This window comes from Zootoca vivipara, chromosome 13 (genome assembly GCF_963506605.1).
Source record: "Zootoca vivipara chromosome 13, rZooViv1.1, whole genome shotgun sequence".
Taxonomy (NCBI): domain Eukaryota; kingdom Metazoa; phylum Chordata; class Lepidosauria; order Squamata; family Lacertidae; genus Zootoca; species Zootoca vivipara.
Window position 1 is genome coordinate 3,584,053 of NC_083288.1, and position 17,299 is coordinate 3,601,351.

General features: G+C 41.6%; 1 protein-coding gene across 2 annotated transcripts; it reads left to right on the plus strand.

Moving 5' to 3' along the window:
• The first annotated feature begins 213 nt into the window (after positions 1–213).
• BAG1 (BAG cochaperone 1) lies at positions 214–16,975 on the plus strand. 2 transcript variants are annotated; one of them, XR_004693822.2, is made up of 8 exons: positions 214–286; positions 1,812–1,940; positions 3,940–4,022; positions 5,543–5,656; positions 5,955–6,062; positions 9,758–9,800; positions 12,709–12,771; positions 14,559–14,634. XR_004693822.2 is itself a non-coding variant. In XM_035136666.2 (7 exons), exons 1-7 carry the CDS (start codon positions 229–231, stop codon positions 14,646–14,648), a joined length of 645 nt encoding a protein of 214 aa, XP_034992557.1. In that variant the 5' UTR covers positions 214–228; the 3' UTR covers positions 14,649–16,975. The 2 variants fall into 2 exon arrangements, 1 of the variants encoding a protein (XP_034992557.1); XM_035136666.2 differs by lacking the exon at positions 9,758–9,800 and having other exon boundaries at positions 14,559–16,975.
• The last annotated feature ends 324 nt before the right edge of the window (positions 16,976–17,299 follow it).

Genomic DNA, 17,299 nt, shown 5'->3' on the forward strand with positions numbered 1-17,299 from the left:
AGAGATCCTTAAAAGTAGGTGAATAAATCAGCAAGCGGCGTCCCCGTCCCCCCCCGTTCAGGCAGCCTCTCCCGGCCGGCTCCTGCCGCTCCTCCCTCTCCGCCTCCGCCTCCTGCTCCTCCTTCGCCGCCTCCTCGGGCCTCCCCGGCCGGCAGTTTCCGGCGCCGGAGGGCGGCACTCGGCGTGGGCTCCTCCGTGAGGCGGGAGGGCGGGAGGGCGAAGCGGGGCATGGCGGTGCCCGGAGGCGGCGGCGGGGGCTCGGCCCTGACGGTGACCGTCACCTACGGTGAGAGCGCGGCCGGCCGGGGCGGCGGCGTTGGCGGCGGCCGGGGCGGGGGGAGAGGCCGGGGCTTCGGGCCTAGCGGAGCCTCTCTCCGCAGCTGCGCGTGGGCAGCAGGGCAGGCGGAGGGAGCCCGGAGGCGAGCGGGGCTGGGCGCCTGTCCACTCCCCGTCCGCCCCCGGCAGCCGCTCCCGCCACGGAGGGCCTCTCTCCCCTGTGGGTGGATGTAGCCCCGTGAAGGGAAGGAGATAAGAGAGGTAGTATGGGGGTGGGGGTGGCACACGCATACTGGCCCCCACAGATGCATTCGCGCCCACATACATTCATACATCTCCCCATGCAGTTGTACATGCATGCATGCTTCCGTCCTTCCATCCATCCATGCATTCATTCATTCATACATACATACATACGTACGTACAGTACATACATGCATTTGTACATCTACGTGTGTTTTCCTACATACATACATACTGTGCATGCATGCATGCATGCATGCACGCATGCATTGGTTGACCCCATTCTTGAAACACACGAGGTTACAAGGCTAGAGCACCTCAGAGCATGTGTGAAGTGTGTGCAGTATTAGGAACCTATGAGAGAAGAATAACTGGCTCTTGCCAGTTTCTGTGATGTCACAATATACTTTGGCAGTCAGAGGTGTCATAGTTTCTCTGCTGTGATGTCAGTGGGTGCTTGGACAGCTAGGCAACTGATTACTCAGAGAGACTGTAAAAAGACTGAATTTCCCCCTTGCAATGAGCTCAACAGGGTGACCCTAAGCAAGCTATTGTTGCCCTCTTCCCAAAATCTGTTTTACGGGGGCGGGCAGAGGATATTGAACTGAATTTAGAGGATTATTTGGAAGTGCCACTGAAATTATATACAAATGGCTGAAGACATTCAGAGTCATTCTCTTGTATTATCAGCCACTACTGTATATATACATGTTTTTACTCGGAGTAAGGTCAGTAAGAGAACCTCTGCAGCACAATCTGATGAATGTGGGTTATGCAAGCTGGCTTTTCAGTGAAGTCAGGGATGAGAAGGACCATGGCTCTACTGGGGTCAGTAATAAAGACTGGCTAATGGATAACAGTCTTGTAGCAGGGGGAAGATGGGCAATTTGAGGGATGCAGGCAGAGACCCCGATGAGGGTTGAGAGGCCTTTGGGTTCACACCAGCTGCCTTTGTTGTGTGCTGGCTGCGGCTGATGGGGTTGTAGTTCAAAGGCACCAGGATGGCAAAGGCTGAGCCCCTGGGAGTGTACAGAATGGGCTGTACACTAGGGGCCATATTCAACTAAGTCATACTCGGAATAGATCCACTGAAATCAATGGACTTAAAGTTAGTGACACCCATTTATTTCAGTGGGCCTACTCTGAGTATGTGAAGCTTTCCCCCATTTATCTCCATGTTAGGCAAACTTTATTTGTTAAATACTTGCTTGTAAGACTGCAGTTTGCAGCACCTATGGGCTGAGCTAAACCCAGCTTGTAATCTGAATATATTTTCATTATGGTATTTTCAGGTAGTGAAAAACACAGTCTTCAGGTTGCTTCTCAAGAAGAAGACAGTCAGCCAACAGTACGCGATATGGCTCTCTTAATTGAACAAGTAACCGGAGTTCCAATTTCTTTTCAGAAACTGATATATAAAGGTAAATAACCTTTTTATATTTGCAGCACAATCCTATGCTTGGCAACTCAGAATTAGGCCCCACTGAGTTCAATGGGGCTTACTCTCATGTGTGTATAGGATTAAATGCAAAATATCTGTTAGAACTGGTCTTAAATAACCATATTCCACTGGGTGAGGATTTATTTTTGTTGAATAGCTATGATAATTTTATCTCTTTTTAAAACTGATTCATCGAGGGAACAGATAATCAGTTAAAACTACAACGTGAGTGTCACGGTGGCTGGAGAAGGCTACTTCAGAGTAACGACTCTACACAGCTCTGTATTTTATGGTTTTATTGGTGCTGAGTATTTACAGTGCTAATGGCAGTGCTATTTACAAAGACCCATCTGTTTAGCTTGAATCAGAACCTCCCAGTGGCTTTTGGCGCGTTTTGCGCCAACATAATAACTTGGGGAGACCCATCCTCTTCCCCCCGACGCCTTTTGTGAAGTTCCGGAGTTGGGGGGACTGGCCTGCCCCCCTTCCTTTCCCCTTCCTGTCCCACCTGGGACGATGGCTCTCTTTCCCTGCCAGAGCCTTGGAACCCACTTCCTGTTTCCCCACTTGAGCTGGAGCTTTCCTTCTTTTCAGCCTCGCTTGGGTCTGGGCTGGAACTCAGGAGGGGAGGGGCTTCGCGATATCCCTTGCCCCTCACAGTGAGTTTTATTTCTCACATGCTGAGGTACGCCCATGTATTGTGAGAGAGAACAATCACCAATATTCATTCTTCTGTTTTTCTTATTAATATATTTATCCAGGCACTGTGTATTTGAGTCAAGCTTACACATCTTTTGGCTCATCAACCTGAACACAGCCTACTAGGCATGTATGATATTTGGCACACCTCCCCTTTTTTACAGTTTCATGCATTACACAGGAGATATGAGAGGCTTGTTGAGCCCATAATGAAGAGCTGCTCTGTTCACATTAATGGGTTACAGTGTGCTGGGTCAGTTTTAATGTTTCAAATTTATTATAGTGCATGTAAAGTTTGAAAAGGAACATGAATGTTATTACTGCTACACTAATTTCCAGGATTATCCTAACCATTCTAAGGTATTAGGAACCTATGAGAGAAGAAAAAAAGAGTATCAAAGTAACGCTAAAAACCTTTTCAGATGATTTCATTTGTCTTTTGTTTTTGTTTTGTTTTGAAAAGGTTTTGTTTTGTGCTTTCCTTTTAACGAGAACTAAGCTGGATATTTTATCAAATAAATAGAGCCTCTTAAAATTATGTTTAATGTTTAGAATGAGTACAGCCTATTCCAGTATGAGCAGCTGATTTTCTGTGATGTCACAATATACTTTGGCAGTCAGAGGTGTCATAGTTCCTTTGCTGTGATGTCAGTGGTTGTGCTTGGACAGCTGGGCAACTGATGACTCAGAGAGACTGCAAAGACCTTAGGGGTCAGCAACCTTTTTCAGCCATGGGCCGGTCCACCATCCCTCAGACCGTGTGGAGGGCCGGACTATATTTTGAAAAAAAATATGAATGAATTCCTATGCCCCATAAATAACCCAGAGATGCATTTTAAAATAAAAGCACACATGCTACTCAGGTAAAAACACCAGGCAAGCCCCACAAATAACCCAGAGATGCATTTTAAATAAAAGGACAAATTCTACTCATGTAAAAACACACTGATTCCCGGACCCTCCGTGGGCCGGATTGAGAAGGCGATTGGGCCTTAGGTTGCATACCCCTGCCTTAGAATGTGAATTTTGAAATCTATGTACAACTGTTGTTATGTCATTAACAACAGGCTTTCAAGTGATACCTTGTATTAGTATCAACAAAGGAGCATTTTTGGAGCCTTTTAAGTTAAACAGATGATGCTTTCAGCTTTATGCTGAAAGGTATAAAAGGTATGCAAATTGTTCCATATTTGTAAATGAACTTAAAACTGACTCTTCATTTTGCTTGCTGAACTTTCCCAAATAAATTTGTAGGTTTGTTTGTTTGTTTTTCCTCCTAGGAAAATCCCTGAAAGAAATGGAACAGCCATTGGCAACATTTGGAGTTAAAAATGGTTGTAAAGTCATGCTGATTGGAAAAAGGGTAACTTTCATTTTACGAAGGCTGTCTCTCCCTCCCTCCCTCCCTCCCTCTACGCACACAAACACACATGAATGAACATGTATCCTTGAGCTTCCTAATATGAGGACATTTTTCACCCCCTTGGTATTCAATAAGACATTTGCTCACTTCTCAAGCATAGAGCACTTTCTCCTTACTCTCCTTGCAAGTTGACAATAAAGAAAATTTACTATGCTTTTGTTTCCCTGTTTTTTCACTTTTGGAGGCGGTAGTTGTATCCGATCCCTGGCTTGGATCCCACTGCTGCACAGCCTCTTGCACAAGCATGAGCAGATGATTTCTCTCCATGCAGTACTGCAATGTGTTACAGGATGGGAGGTGGTAAATAAGGAAGGCTGCAGCACATAAACACTAGTGGATCACAAAAAGATTTTGAAAAGGAGCTTGCACAGATGAACTTCTCTAGATTTAGTATCAGCTATCCTGCAATACTCCTCCACTAATTGAGAAACAGCTCTTCCACTCAAGCCACTGATTTTAGTGGGACTTATGTGCCTAACTTGCTGTGGATTCTTTCCCCTTTTTCTAATGCCTTTTCTGCCTTCTGTCCTCTCTGTTCTTCCCATGCTGCTCTTTTTTTGGTTCTGTTTATCTTAAAATGTATTATTTTGCCTTTAAAAAAATCATTCACAGGGCAGTATGCAAAACATCTTCAAATAATAGAGCATTAACCTTGTTTTACTGTGCTTGTTCCTACCCAATAAACTCTCTGTTCTCTACTGAATTTTTTACGTGCCTTGCATATCTGTGATATCCTTTGGTGGAGTCTCCTTTGGAGGTCTTTAAGCAGAGGCTTGACAGCCATATGTCAAGAATGCTTTGATGGTGTTTCCTGCTTGGCAGGGGGTTGGACTGGGTGGCCCTTGTGGTCTCTTCCAATTCTATGATTCTATGATCCTTACTTCTCTCTCAAACAGAACTGGAAGGAACCCCAAACCATCTAGATTGGGGTGGGGAACCTGCGCCCCCCACTCCCCTTGATGTTGTTAGAGTACAACTCATATCGTATTTGAATGTTGGCCCTGGGCTGGAGCTGACCGAGTCCAGCAACATCTGGGGGACCACATATTCTTTACCCCTGATCTAAATAAACTTGCTTCTTGAAAAGGAACCCCCCCTTTTCCTAACTACACAATTTAAAATACGTACATGCATCTTCCAAAATCTTAACTGTAGCTGTATGTTACTGCTTTGGATACTGTTTTCTTTTGCCGAAGAACATAAAATAGTAACTTCTAGGTACATATTAGTATTTGCCAACGGCAGTAACCCTCTTTACTTGGTTGCACATCCATTGAACTAGTGAGTATTGATTTTTTTAAAAAAAAAACACCACCACCAAGATAATTGATGTAGAGAAACAAGGGTGCTGAATGGAGTAATAGCAAGCTTCTAAATCTTTGTTAATGTATGCTAGAATAAATGTATCACAAATGTTAGGATTGATGTAAACCTGTGTCATCTTGTTCTAAATTACCCAGAATAGTCCAGAAGAAGAGACTGAATTAAAGAAATTGAAAGATTTGGAGAAATCTGTGGAACAAATAGCAAAGAAAATAGAGGATGTTAATAAAGAGCTTGGAGGTATTCAAAAAGTAAGTTGGTTTCTTATTTCAGTAGTTCGCCTAGGTTTATAACTTTTAATTGTTGATACTATATTTCCCAATTTAAATGAGTTTACCTCAAAAGATTGATCACCTATCTTGATATTTATGCCTCTTCTAGAAAAATGCTCTAGCTATTTCTTGACTCCTCTTTTAATCCTTCAGAATAATAAATAAAGGGTGTACAATAGTATTTTGATAAACAACATGATAGATTATATTATCTAGATAAGATGTCTTCAGGTATGCGATGAGTAAATTTTTATGAGAAATTACAATTTCCATACAGGGATTTCTAGCAAAGAATCTTCAAACTGAAGCTCTTAACCAGTTGGACAAGCGGATCAAGGGAACTGCTGAACAGTTTATGAAGATTCTGGAACAAATTGATGCCATTGTGAGTAAACAATTGTAGCAATAAGTTGTTCATCTCTGAAAGAACGTTTTGTTGTACTTTAAAATAATAGGCTTTCCTAGTCACTTAGTAGACACTAAATTAATGGCTTTTTAAGGCTTTTTTATGAACCCGTTGTTTCCCCACTGTTAAATAGGTACAGTGGTACCTCTGGTTAAGAACTTAATTCGTTCTGGAGGGTCTGTTCTTAACCTGAAACTGTTCTTAACATGAGGTACCACTTTAGCTAATGCGGCCTCCTGCTGCTGCCGCGCCGCCGGAGCACGATTTCTGTTCTCATCCTGAAGCAAAGTTCCTAACCTGAGGTACTATTTCTGGGTTAGTGGAGTCTGTAACCTGAAGCGTTTGTAACCCGAGGTACCACTGTATCTCTGTTACGCTGCCCTTATTTTCTGTAATACAAAAACAATAGTTCCATATACCCATTCTGCAGAAGGCATCCTATTTTCAATTAATCAAATTATTCACTGTATTCAGTTTACAGAGGCTCCCACTCCATAAAAGTGATACAGACACACACACCCCTCATGCAGGGGTTTGTGCATAAGTGAAATCACGTCAAGTGGAGAGCACTTTCTAAAGTGGCTGCTACCCTGCCCCATGTGTCAGCTGTTAGGTGGGGAGGCTGAGCAGCCTAAACGAAGTCCCACTGCACCTCAGGTCTCTTTGGGGCTTCCTCCGCCCTCACTGACACCCTCTTCAGGCTCTGGGGAGGGCCTCCTTACGAGCCACGAGGACTCTCTAGCTCTCTCCCACCATTTCCTTGTATGATTCTATTTATTTATTTTCTGGCGCTGCACGTGTACGCATTTGTGCATGAGTAGAACATGTGTAAGTGAGGAGAAGCCTGTATACACCCAGTTGCCCTCATTCATCAGAGGCATTTTGAACAGCAGTTTCCCTCTCCACTACCTGGGAAGATGCTACCAGAACTCTGGAAAGGAGGCGTGAATAAGCACCTTTCAAAGCTGTGTAGATGAGCTTCTATTGTTCTAAAGAAAAATAGCTTTCTCGCACATTTGGAACTTCTCATGTACTCCTCCAGACTAGCGCCCAAAACTTACAAATGCAAATGCAATTTGTCCCCATAGAAGCACAACATTTTCTTCTACAGACTGCTTCGTATGTTTGTTTTGCTCACAAATGGCAGAAAAGACGAAGAAAAGTCAATCCTGTTTTTATTATAACTTTTTAAAAGTTGGAAGAGCCATTTCATGCACAATGATTTCCCTACACCAATGTTGCTTCTCTGTAGGAAAAAGTGTTTGCATTGTGTTTATCGTAACATCACAATTTGCAGAATGTGTCTGTTTCACCAAAGGTATACATGATAGAAGTCTGCAGTGCATCACAGCTTCTAGCAGCAAAATAGGTACATAACATGTTCCTCATGAGTGTGTCTGCTCTTTCTTGCACAGAAATAACAACTGAGTGGCATTCTGGGTCCATTTGAAGTACAGTCTCTTACACTGGCTCGGGCTTAAATAGCTTTAAGTGAACTAGGTTTTTGTCAATGTATTGTTGGTTAGGAAGACTAATACCTGTATATAGCCAGGTTCAATATCCATCTGTAACTACAAAATCAGATTGAGGTTTTCATTTACAGTATTACAGTATGCATGCTAAATATTAGCTCTTTTTGTCCACAAAGAAATTGGGAGGTATTTCCCTATAACTAGTTATTTTTTTACAAAACATTTTTAAAATGTTCCTAGACAGCTTACAAGTAGATTGAACATTTAAATGCCAAAACTTCCATTCTTTTTATCATTCCTTAGAATACATATTTTAGAACCTTATTTATATGTTGCAAACCATCTTATTCATTAAATTTCAATGGGTCTTCTCTGAGTAAAAATTAGCTGAATACCACACTGAAAGTCCTGATTAATTAGGACTCCTAATTAATTAAGGACTCCTGATTAATTAAGGACTCCTAACTGTAGCTCCAACAGTATTCCTTGGCTAGGAGAATGAGATCAAACACTTTTGTGTTAATAGCCAGTCATTGTGTTCCTTATTTAATACTTGAAGAACTTGTTTAAACATGCATTAGTAACTTTAGAAAATGAATTGATGTGCTTATGCAACTTCATTAGCTAGACTTTGCAGATACAAGGGGATGTCTGTAAGACTGATAAAATAAAGATGCACATTTAAATAATTAGATAACTGGTTTTTGTGAGCTTTTCAAAATATTTGAGAGATGAAAATACTAGTTTTGTAACCTTTATTCTCTTTCAAATATTGGACTAATTCATGTTCTGACTATTGAATAACTAAACCTAGAGATGTTATAAATTTATTACTTAGTTAACTAAATATCCATTCTTCTTTTTCTTCCAAAAGAGCCCAGCGCAGCAAACATCAACGTATTAAAAAAGAATAAAAACATATTTAAGATAATGTAAAGCTAATTAGGAACCAGCTAAAAAAACATTTCAAAGCACTTAGCATCTAAAATCATTTGGAGAGGTGGGTTTTCCATAAAATTTTGAACTGGAAAATCTCTGAAAAAGTTACACCGCTCAACTGCAAGGGATGTGACGTAGTATTTTTATTTGACTTACATTGGTTTTAAAAAGGCCTTTAAAATGCTAATTTTAAATGCTGTGTAAAATCTGAAAAGTTTTTTCAGTAGCCTAAAGTAGTTGAAGTATTTGCTTAATCTGTACTTGGTACAATTCAAACAGATCACATTCTTCACTTGGAAATGATTTTTATTGGAATGTTTTAAGAAGGCATAGACATTGGGAGTTGCGTATTTCAATGTTTAATAATTATTAATAATGCAGAGTTGTATGGAAGGGCACAAACTGGAAGATGAAATTGAAGTCCAAACAGATGAACTCATCCCAACATTTTTATATTTCATTATCACTAATGTAGCAGTCCTCTTTGTCACTACAATAGTTCTCTGAGAACTAAGATAGACTTGCCTACAAACCATCCAGGGAGCCAGGCCTGAGTGAAAAAGGATTGAACTCTGGTCCAAGTCCAAAATATCTGTTTTGGCCAACGTGGATCATAAGAAGGTTCAACAATAACCATGTGAAATACTAACTCTTTTTTTTTTAGCTTGATGCAGATCAGGGAGAAATTGCCTTTCCACCCCTAAAAAAGCAGTGATCATAAAATGATAATTATAAAAGCAACAAAATCCAGAAAATAAAAAGCAACAGGGACAGCACACTGAGAATAGATAACACATTCAAGAATGCCTTACTGAAAAATTCATTAGAATAATATTGTTGTTAATTGAAGGCTGAAGAGAAAGTGATCCGGCCTGATTTCTCAAGGCAGAGACTAGTTCCATAGCTTGGCCACCACTACCAAGATGCACCTCTGATGGCAGTGAGATGCAGAACCTCCTCTGGAGACTGAAGTGTGCAGAGAGGTTCATATGGGTAGAGGGTAGTTCTTTAGATATCAAAGTCCCAAACCAGCTCTGAATTGAAATAGCCCACCTGAAAACATTCCAAATGAATAATGAACCAGGCTCGCTCTGCAGGATGTTGCTATTACCAAGCCCTTAAATTGCAGTTGGTGAGAGGGTCTTGCCCAAGCACCCCAAGCATTAAATTATCTTTATTGTTGAACTTTATTTTAATTGAATATTCAAATGTTATTGTAACTCAAGGTGTATTGCTAACTTCACCTCTTAAAACCTTGAATAGTTGGACAACGTATTCCTGGAGAGGAGACGTAAGCTGACTTAAGGTAAAAAGGAAAGATGGTGAGATCTGATTTGAATGTTACTGTAATGTTTTTCTCAACACCACCAACTTGGAGTTGGTGACAGTAAGATCTGATTGGTGCTGTGATCCTGTGTTTGCCAGTTGCCTAGTGAATATGAGCTTCCAAAACACAGTCTTGGGGATATTGCTGAGTGTCCACAACCAGGGCTATTTCTGAGTGGATCCCTTAAGTGACTGATGTGAAGTCTCTAGTTGTGACAAAATTACAAATGTCATATTCCAATCATATATCTATTATCTGTCTCTATAGAAGAGGCATAAGGTGCCCTTCAAATATTATTGGACCAGTTCTCATCAGCTCCTGTAAGCATAGCCAGTGGTCAGGGAGTTCATTTATTAATTGAATTTATATCCCACCTTTCCTTCCAGAGGAGCCCAGATTTGTAGTCCGACAACATTCAGTGAGCCACAGGTTCCCCATCCTTGGTTCAATACTGACACGACAATTTGTTTCTCCCTTTCATTTTTAACAAGTTTCCCTTTGTTCCCTGTAATGCACTTTTGAATTATCTGTGACAATTAAGTGAGCTTCTTGTATTTCTTTGGAAATTCTTAATTGCGTTTTCCTCTTGCTCGGCACAGTGTTCCCTGCAAAGTGCAGGCCTTCCTCTTACAGAAGGTGTTTTAGAACTCTCCACTGAGGGAAACGTTTAACCTAACTAACACAGTCCCTATTTTCGGAATAGAATAAACTTGCCATAACACCATTTAGGGTCCAGAATGGTTCAGGGGATACTTCTTGGACAGTCTGTTGTATCCTTTGGTGGCTAAGAGTATGAGCCAGAAAATCACTGGTTCAAGTCTAGCCTCAGTTACAAAGTCACCAGGTGGACTTGGGCATGGAAGTGTCGTCTCAGCTGTAGCCTCCATCAGCGGTATGGGATGATAGCACTCTAGGACGTTGCATTGAGCACTTGAGAATCCTTGGTATTTATTTTATTTAAGGGCTATATAACCTGCCTTTCAACAGGCTCCCAGGGGCTCTTACAAAAAGTTAGAATTACAGTGGCTGATATTCAATGTTAATTATACTCAGAGTAGACTCATTGAAATTAGCGGACTTTCCATTTCAGTGTGCCTGTTCTGAATATGTTTTAACATTAAACATCACCCAATAAATTTAAAACAACCACTTTGAAATAACCACAGTATGAAAAGAGCATTGTTATTTAATCTTTGTGCCCAAATACATTTGTGCATTCAGTAGATTTTTCACCATACCAGTCTAATTTGGCAGACTGAGGGGTCCTCTGAACCATTTTGTTCCACTGGGATAATACATCAATCCTTCTCCAAGTTCATAATTTTATGTCTCTCGCTTATCATAGTATCTACTGTATATAAACTGTGCACTCATAATTCTGTGCCAAGAAATCTGGGACCTGTATATATTGTAAGATTTTTTAATACAGTACCTTGTTTTTCATAATTATGCTTTTTCCAGTTATGTGGTAGGGTTAAGAACTATGCTTGCCCGTGATGCCTTGTGCCAACTACTATAAAAATCCATCCTCTGAATTAGGTTTCAAAGTGTGGGGGCCACTTTCTTCATTCTTCACAATATTGGAGGCTAGCAGTATTTAGTGGGGAAGGACAGCTGAGAATTTAATTTTCAAGTTGGTCAGGCACAACTTGAATATATATATGGATACAAATATATATATATGGATATATAGGTGATCGTTGTTGGAAACCTGTGTAGCATAGATTTTAAATCCCAAATGAAAAGTCAATATTTCATCCATATTTGTGTCATTCTGAAAAGTTGTTATTTAAAAAGGAACTCTCTGTGGAAATCACTCTTGATATGTCTGCACCAGGATTTCTATAATTAGCTAACATTTCTGGGCCCATAATTGGGCCTAAGCAAAACTAAGGTGACACTAGTGTCAGCTTATATTCAAAAGAACCCTGTGTTTAGAGTTAAATGGTTATGGAAGTGGCATTCAAAATTAGCTTGTAAATGACAGGGAGGACAATTTCTGCATTTGAAATATATAGATTCAGGAGAGAAAGAATCAACACAAAACTATGCAGGGTGCAGTGAACACAATTTGGGTGTGTAATAAATGGGTTGGACAGTTTTAGGGTCTGCCTACAGAATAAATTAGCACACTGTCAGAATAAAGGCACACATGAGGGACTTATGTGAAGAGGAACTTGGCATTCTGCTTTTTTGTTTGTTCTTTTGAAAGCTAGGTGGCGGCAGCTTCCGGTGGAAATGTTAAGAGCTCTAGTATCTATTGTAACTGAGTCTTTCATTTTGGTAAGCCTGCTTTGCAGATGCTGTAACCGTTCAAATGGCCTACGATTGCACATAACTTGTGAGAAGACACACAAAGTCATATCTATCTGCTCTGCAGTAATTTATGGCAGAGGTGGGGAACGGGATCCAGCTGGCAGACCAGATAATTATCCCCCAACAGGCCATGTTTGACAGGTGGACAGTGGAATCATGTGTCCCTTTTTTGACCACTGCAAAGCATTTTGCAAGTGCCACAATCAGCTGGTTATCAAAACTTGTGAAGCCAGATGCATGGCACAGTGCATGACCTGATTTCGGGTTCTTGCGAAGCTCCTTGCACATCACTTTGTAGGTATGATCAGTGCTGCTGCTTCACCTGCATGGAGAGGCCTGGTGGGTTCTCCACGGCTGGTGTATAGAGAGTGCTAGGCATGCAGCAGTATAAATTAGCAGTGCCACTGGACTGAGGAATGAATTTAGATTATATAGGTGATTGGTTCTGTTTAGGCTGTCATCAGAATTGTGCATATACCTACTGAGGTACCAATTGCAAAAACTATATTTGGACATACAACTTTTTATATTGCTTTTATAATTAGACACCATCCATTTTGTTTTGCCACAGACTCTCCCAGACAACTTCAGTGACTGTAAACAGAAAAAGAAGGGGCTAGTGAAAAAAGTTCAGGTAAGTCCTGTACCAAGTGTAACGGTGTTCATCTGATTAGGAAGTGGGACTTCAGAGTCTGTTGAAAAATCATGTGACCTCTGTTAAAATCTCAAAAACAAAACTCCAAACTTGCAATCATTTGATACGCATATTGACAATCTCATTAAGAAACAGAGAAATAATTTTAAAAAGCAAATAAGTATGTACATGTTTGTGTCAAGAAGTGGAGAAAAAGCAAGCATCGGTCCTAGCTATGTGTTTATTAACATTTGTATTGGTTACATTTCCCAGGCAGGAATTGTAACCTTGGAATTGCATTTTAAATTTCAGAAAATATAAACAAAATAGTAATCCAGAATAGCGTGCTATTTAACAAAAGCACCTAGAAGTCACATTGCTCATCAGTCTCAGGCTCTCTCCCACTCCTCAGAGGAGCATTCGGTAATTGAACACCTGGTAATCTCTTTTTTTCCCTTGCACTTTCTTGCAGATAGCAAACATTTATACAGTCATACCTCATGTTTCATCTGCTGTGGGTTGCGCCTTTTCAGGTTACGGACACGCCAAACCCAGAAGTCCTGAAACGGGTTACTTCTGGGTTCGGCGCGCACACATGCGCAGAAGCGCCAAATCGCACTTTGCGCATGCACTGAAGCACCGAATTATGTCGTGCGCAGGCGCAGGGCTTCAGGATGCGGCCTTTTCATGTTGCGAATGGGCCTCTGGAACGGATCCCATTCGCAACCAGAGGTACCACTGTATTTGAATAGCTGAATGGCAACAATTTCATGGATTCCCAGTGTTAATATGTTGTTGTTGTTTAGTTGTGTCCGACTTCGTGACCCCATGGACCAGAGCACGCCAGGCACTTCTGTCTTCCACTGCCTCCCGCAGTTTGGTCAGACTCATGTTGCTGGCTTCGAGAACACTGTCCAACCATCTCATCCTCTGTCGTCCCCTTCTCCTTGTGCCCTCCATCTTTCCCAACATCAGGGTCTTTTCCAGAGAGTCTTCTCTTCTCATGAGGTGGCCAAAGTATTGGAGTCTCAGCTTCAGGATCTGTCCTTCCAGTGAGCACTCAGGGCTGATTTCCTTCAGAATGGATAGGTTTGGTCTTCTTGCAGTCCATGGGACTCTCAAGAGTCTCCTTCAGCGCCATAATTCAAAAGCATCAATTCTTTGGCGATCAGCCTTCTTTATGGTCCAGCTCTCAATTCTATACATCAATACTGGGAAAACCATAGCTTTAATTATAAGGACCTTTGTTGTCAAGGTGATGTCTCTGCTTTTTTAATATATTGGTTCCTAAGTAGTCACACTATTGCTTGTAAACTGGGAGTGAGCCTTGAGAATGCATGTGTTCCCTTTCTGGTGTGTCTTAACCCCTCCTGTTCCTGTTCCTTTAACTGTGGTTTTGCATTACATTTGCACCATAGCCTAATTTTGGTAAACACTAACTATGCTCCCTCTCAACTGTGATTTACAAGCCCACTATCAGTTTGAACTCTTGGTCAAGATAACCATGATTTTCAGATGTAAAACTATGGTTAAGACGAACAGGAAAGGTGGGTTCAGTTCAAATTAAAGAGGGTAAAGAAAGCTAGAGCATTCCTGAGGCTGGCTTCCAAATTGCAAACTGGTTATTGCTAGACCAGATCTTAGGTATGTTTTAATAGAAAGAGTTACTTGCGTCTATAATTCATAAGCTAAGTTGCTCTTGCTGTCTTACCTATATAAAAAATACTATTCTTGGTTTTTAGATACCTTATTGCATTAAGCCTCATTGTCCTTAATTTTGCTTTTAGGGTTTCCTTGCACAGTGTGATACAGTGGAAGGCAGTATTGGTCAAGAAATTGATAAACTGCAGTTGAAGAACATGGCCCTGGCAGAATGAGGCATTATTTTAAGTAACTAGGAGAAATAATTGCTCTGTGAGCAAGAAGAAGAGTTTGCTCTTGATTTTGGAGCACCTGTTTAGTATTCAAAAATTTATTTTAAGCAGAGTCCAGTAATCCTGTTGCATGTTGACCATTGCTTACTGATTGTCACGTGTTCTGCTTAGGTGTAAAGCTCTTCTTTCCAAAAAACAATACAAAACATTCTGCTGTTTTTCTTGACTATATTTCAAAACATGTTTCAGCTAAACTACATGTTGCTTTCCTTCATTAATTGTTCAGAGCAACTACTGTAACTATGATGCTGTTAAGTAAAATTGTATGTGTTCTCAGATGTAGGAAAGATTTAACCACCTGAGGTTTTATCTGTCTTACTTTCACGATGCCTAAATTTGAATGTACTGTAAGATGTATTATGCTTTTAACTAGTGGCTGAACATTGATAAGGTCCTTGATGGTCATTTTTACATACTTGTTATATATTGTGTATATGTTCTGTGTTCACTTTGGGTAGTGCAAGACATTCTGGAGCAGGAAATTCCTTCTATCAGACTTCCTGTCTCCTACAGTGGGCGAGGGGGGCAGAGTTAGTCACATGAATGGTGCATGTGGCACAACAGCCTCACCAGTTTGGCCTATGCCAGCTACTTGGTTAGCCATGTGCTTCACAGTAGTGGAGGCTGCTGAGCAAAACATTGATTCCCCTGTGCAGCAGCCTATCCCTATCCCACCTATCCCAGATTCTCTCTCCCATACAGCTAGCAAAGGCAAATACACCAGTTTTACGCATAGCTACCCTTAGGAAGTCTCAGCAACATGCAGGCAAGCAGCTTGGCACGTGTGCCTGCTCAGTGCGGGGAGGAAGCAACATAAGCAGCAACTGCTCAGGATGATCCCCTCCGTTCTCTGATGGTATCCATTGGAAAGGTTATGGTGGGGGGGGGGGTTCCCATTCTAATGCCCTCCAGCTGCTGGGCACCACAGGACTCCACACCTTGAACCACAAAGTACACAACCCTGCAAAAATGCAATCAGAGGGAAGAGGGTGTGATTGCTGGCAATTGCTATCCTGCCTGCATTAAGATGACAGAGAATGCTTTTCTTAACATGGCATGCTGCTGAATCAGGCTAAGCTAAGCAGCAGTAGTGGGCCGAGAACATCGGCATCAGCAAAAAGTGGCAAGTTGTCTCACCTGCTTCTCCTGTGTAAGATGAGGAAGCCCTTTCCACAGTGTAACCTGGTGTTAGAACCTATTATAAGCAAGGAGGAGGGAGAGCCCTCTGGGAAGAAGCCCAGAGAACCAGAGTCTATGTCTACCTCTTTATTTGCCCCAGAGAATTTCCAGGCCCTGCTGCTCAAAGCAGTTATGAAGCCTAGAGGCGGCAAGTAGATGTATGCAAGCCAGGGGAAGCCTGTGAAGGAATTTGTAATTCTAGCTGGAACTCTGTGAATCTCAAATGAAAGGAAGAGGAGTGGGATTCCCCCACCCCTTTTAGCAAATCAACTCAGGAATGATCATGTTATGCTACCTACCCAAGAGCTGTCCAGAGACCTTTCCTTCCAATAAAGGAAAGGGGTTGCAAGAGACTGAACAAATGGATTTGCCCCTTGCAAATTCCATGAGGCTTCTGCTATCTGTAATGTCCTCTTCTTTTCACCAAAGCCTTAAAAATGTGGACGTACAAGTTCTTTCAGTTCACCACCAGAGCAATGGACTGAGTTGTCTTACTCAGATGCAAGTTTTAAGCTCAGAAAGTTGGTCAGTAGTCCAGGCTTCAACTAAATTCAAAGTAGCCAACCCCCTTGCTGCCACATGGGAAAAATCTTAAAGATATAAAAACAAAAGATGAAACACCTTCCTCAAATTAAAGTGTATCGGAGATGCTCGTGGCCAAAGGGGGGGTGGCATTGCAGCAGCAGTATTCTCTAGTCACAAGGGGTTGGTCAGACTCCTGGGGTTGGGGGCAGTAGCAAATGGCAGGCTGTCACTAATGGGGAAAGGATATTGACAAAATTCTATCTGGTATAAGACTAGCATATTCCAGAGACTATCAGGTAAGGAAATGGTAAACATCAGATATGTGCTTGATTTCCCCTCCCTCCCCCCTGGTTTGCTGCACAGGAGCTTCTCTCAGGACAGAGCTACCAGGAAAATATACCTGCCGCTAGCTGCTATCTCATTTCATGAACATCAGGATGATAGAGCCAGTACCATCCAAAGAGAGAAGTTCTTTGGCATTTTATATATTTTACAATGCGAAAAAATATGGAAACTGGAGAGCTATTCTGGATCTCAGAATTCTTGAATAAACATCTAAATTGCAAGTGGAAACTTTTGAGATCTGTAACACACACACTAAAAGCAAACAACTTTCTGGTCTCCATAGTTCTTACAAAGGCCAACTCGACATGCCTGTTCTCCCATGTTCCTATGGCTTCGAAACGCATTTTTGATACAAAGCTGTGCTTCAGCCTTGCCTCCACCCAGACACTGTTCACCAAGATCATGGTGTCAGTTGCAGCAAATCTGACCTGGAAGATACTATCAGATCTTAAGTGTGGGGCTGTGGAACAAGTGCAGTGTCTCCAAAGCCATGGTTTCCTTATAAAGATAAAAATTGCTTCCTACAGTGAAGTGCCTGTCATACC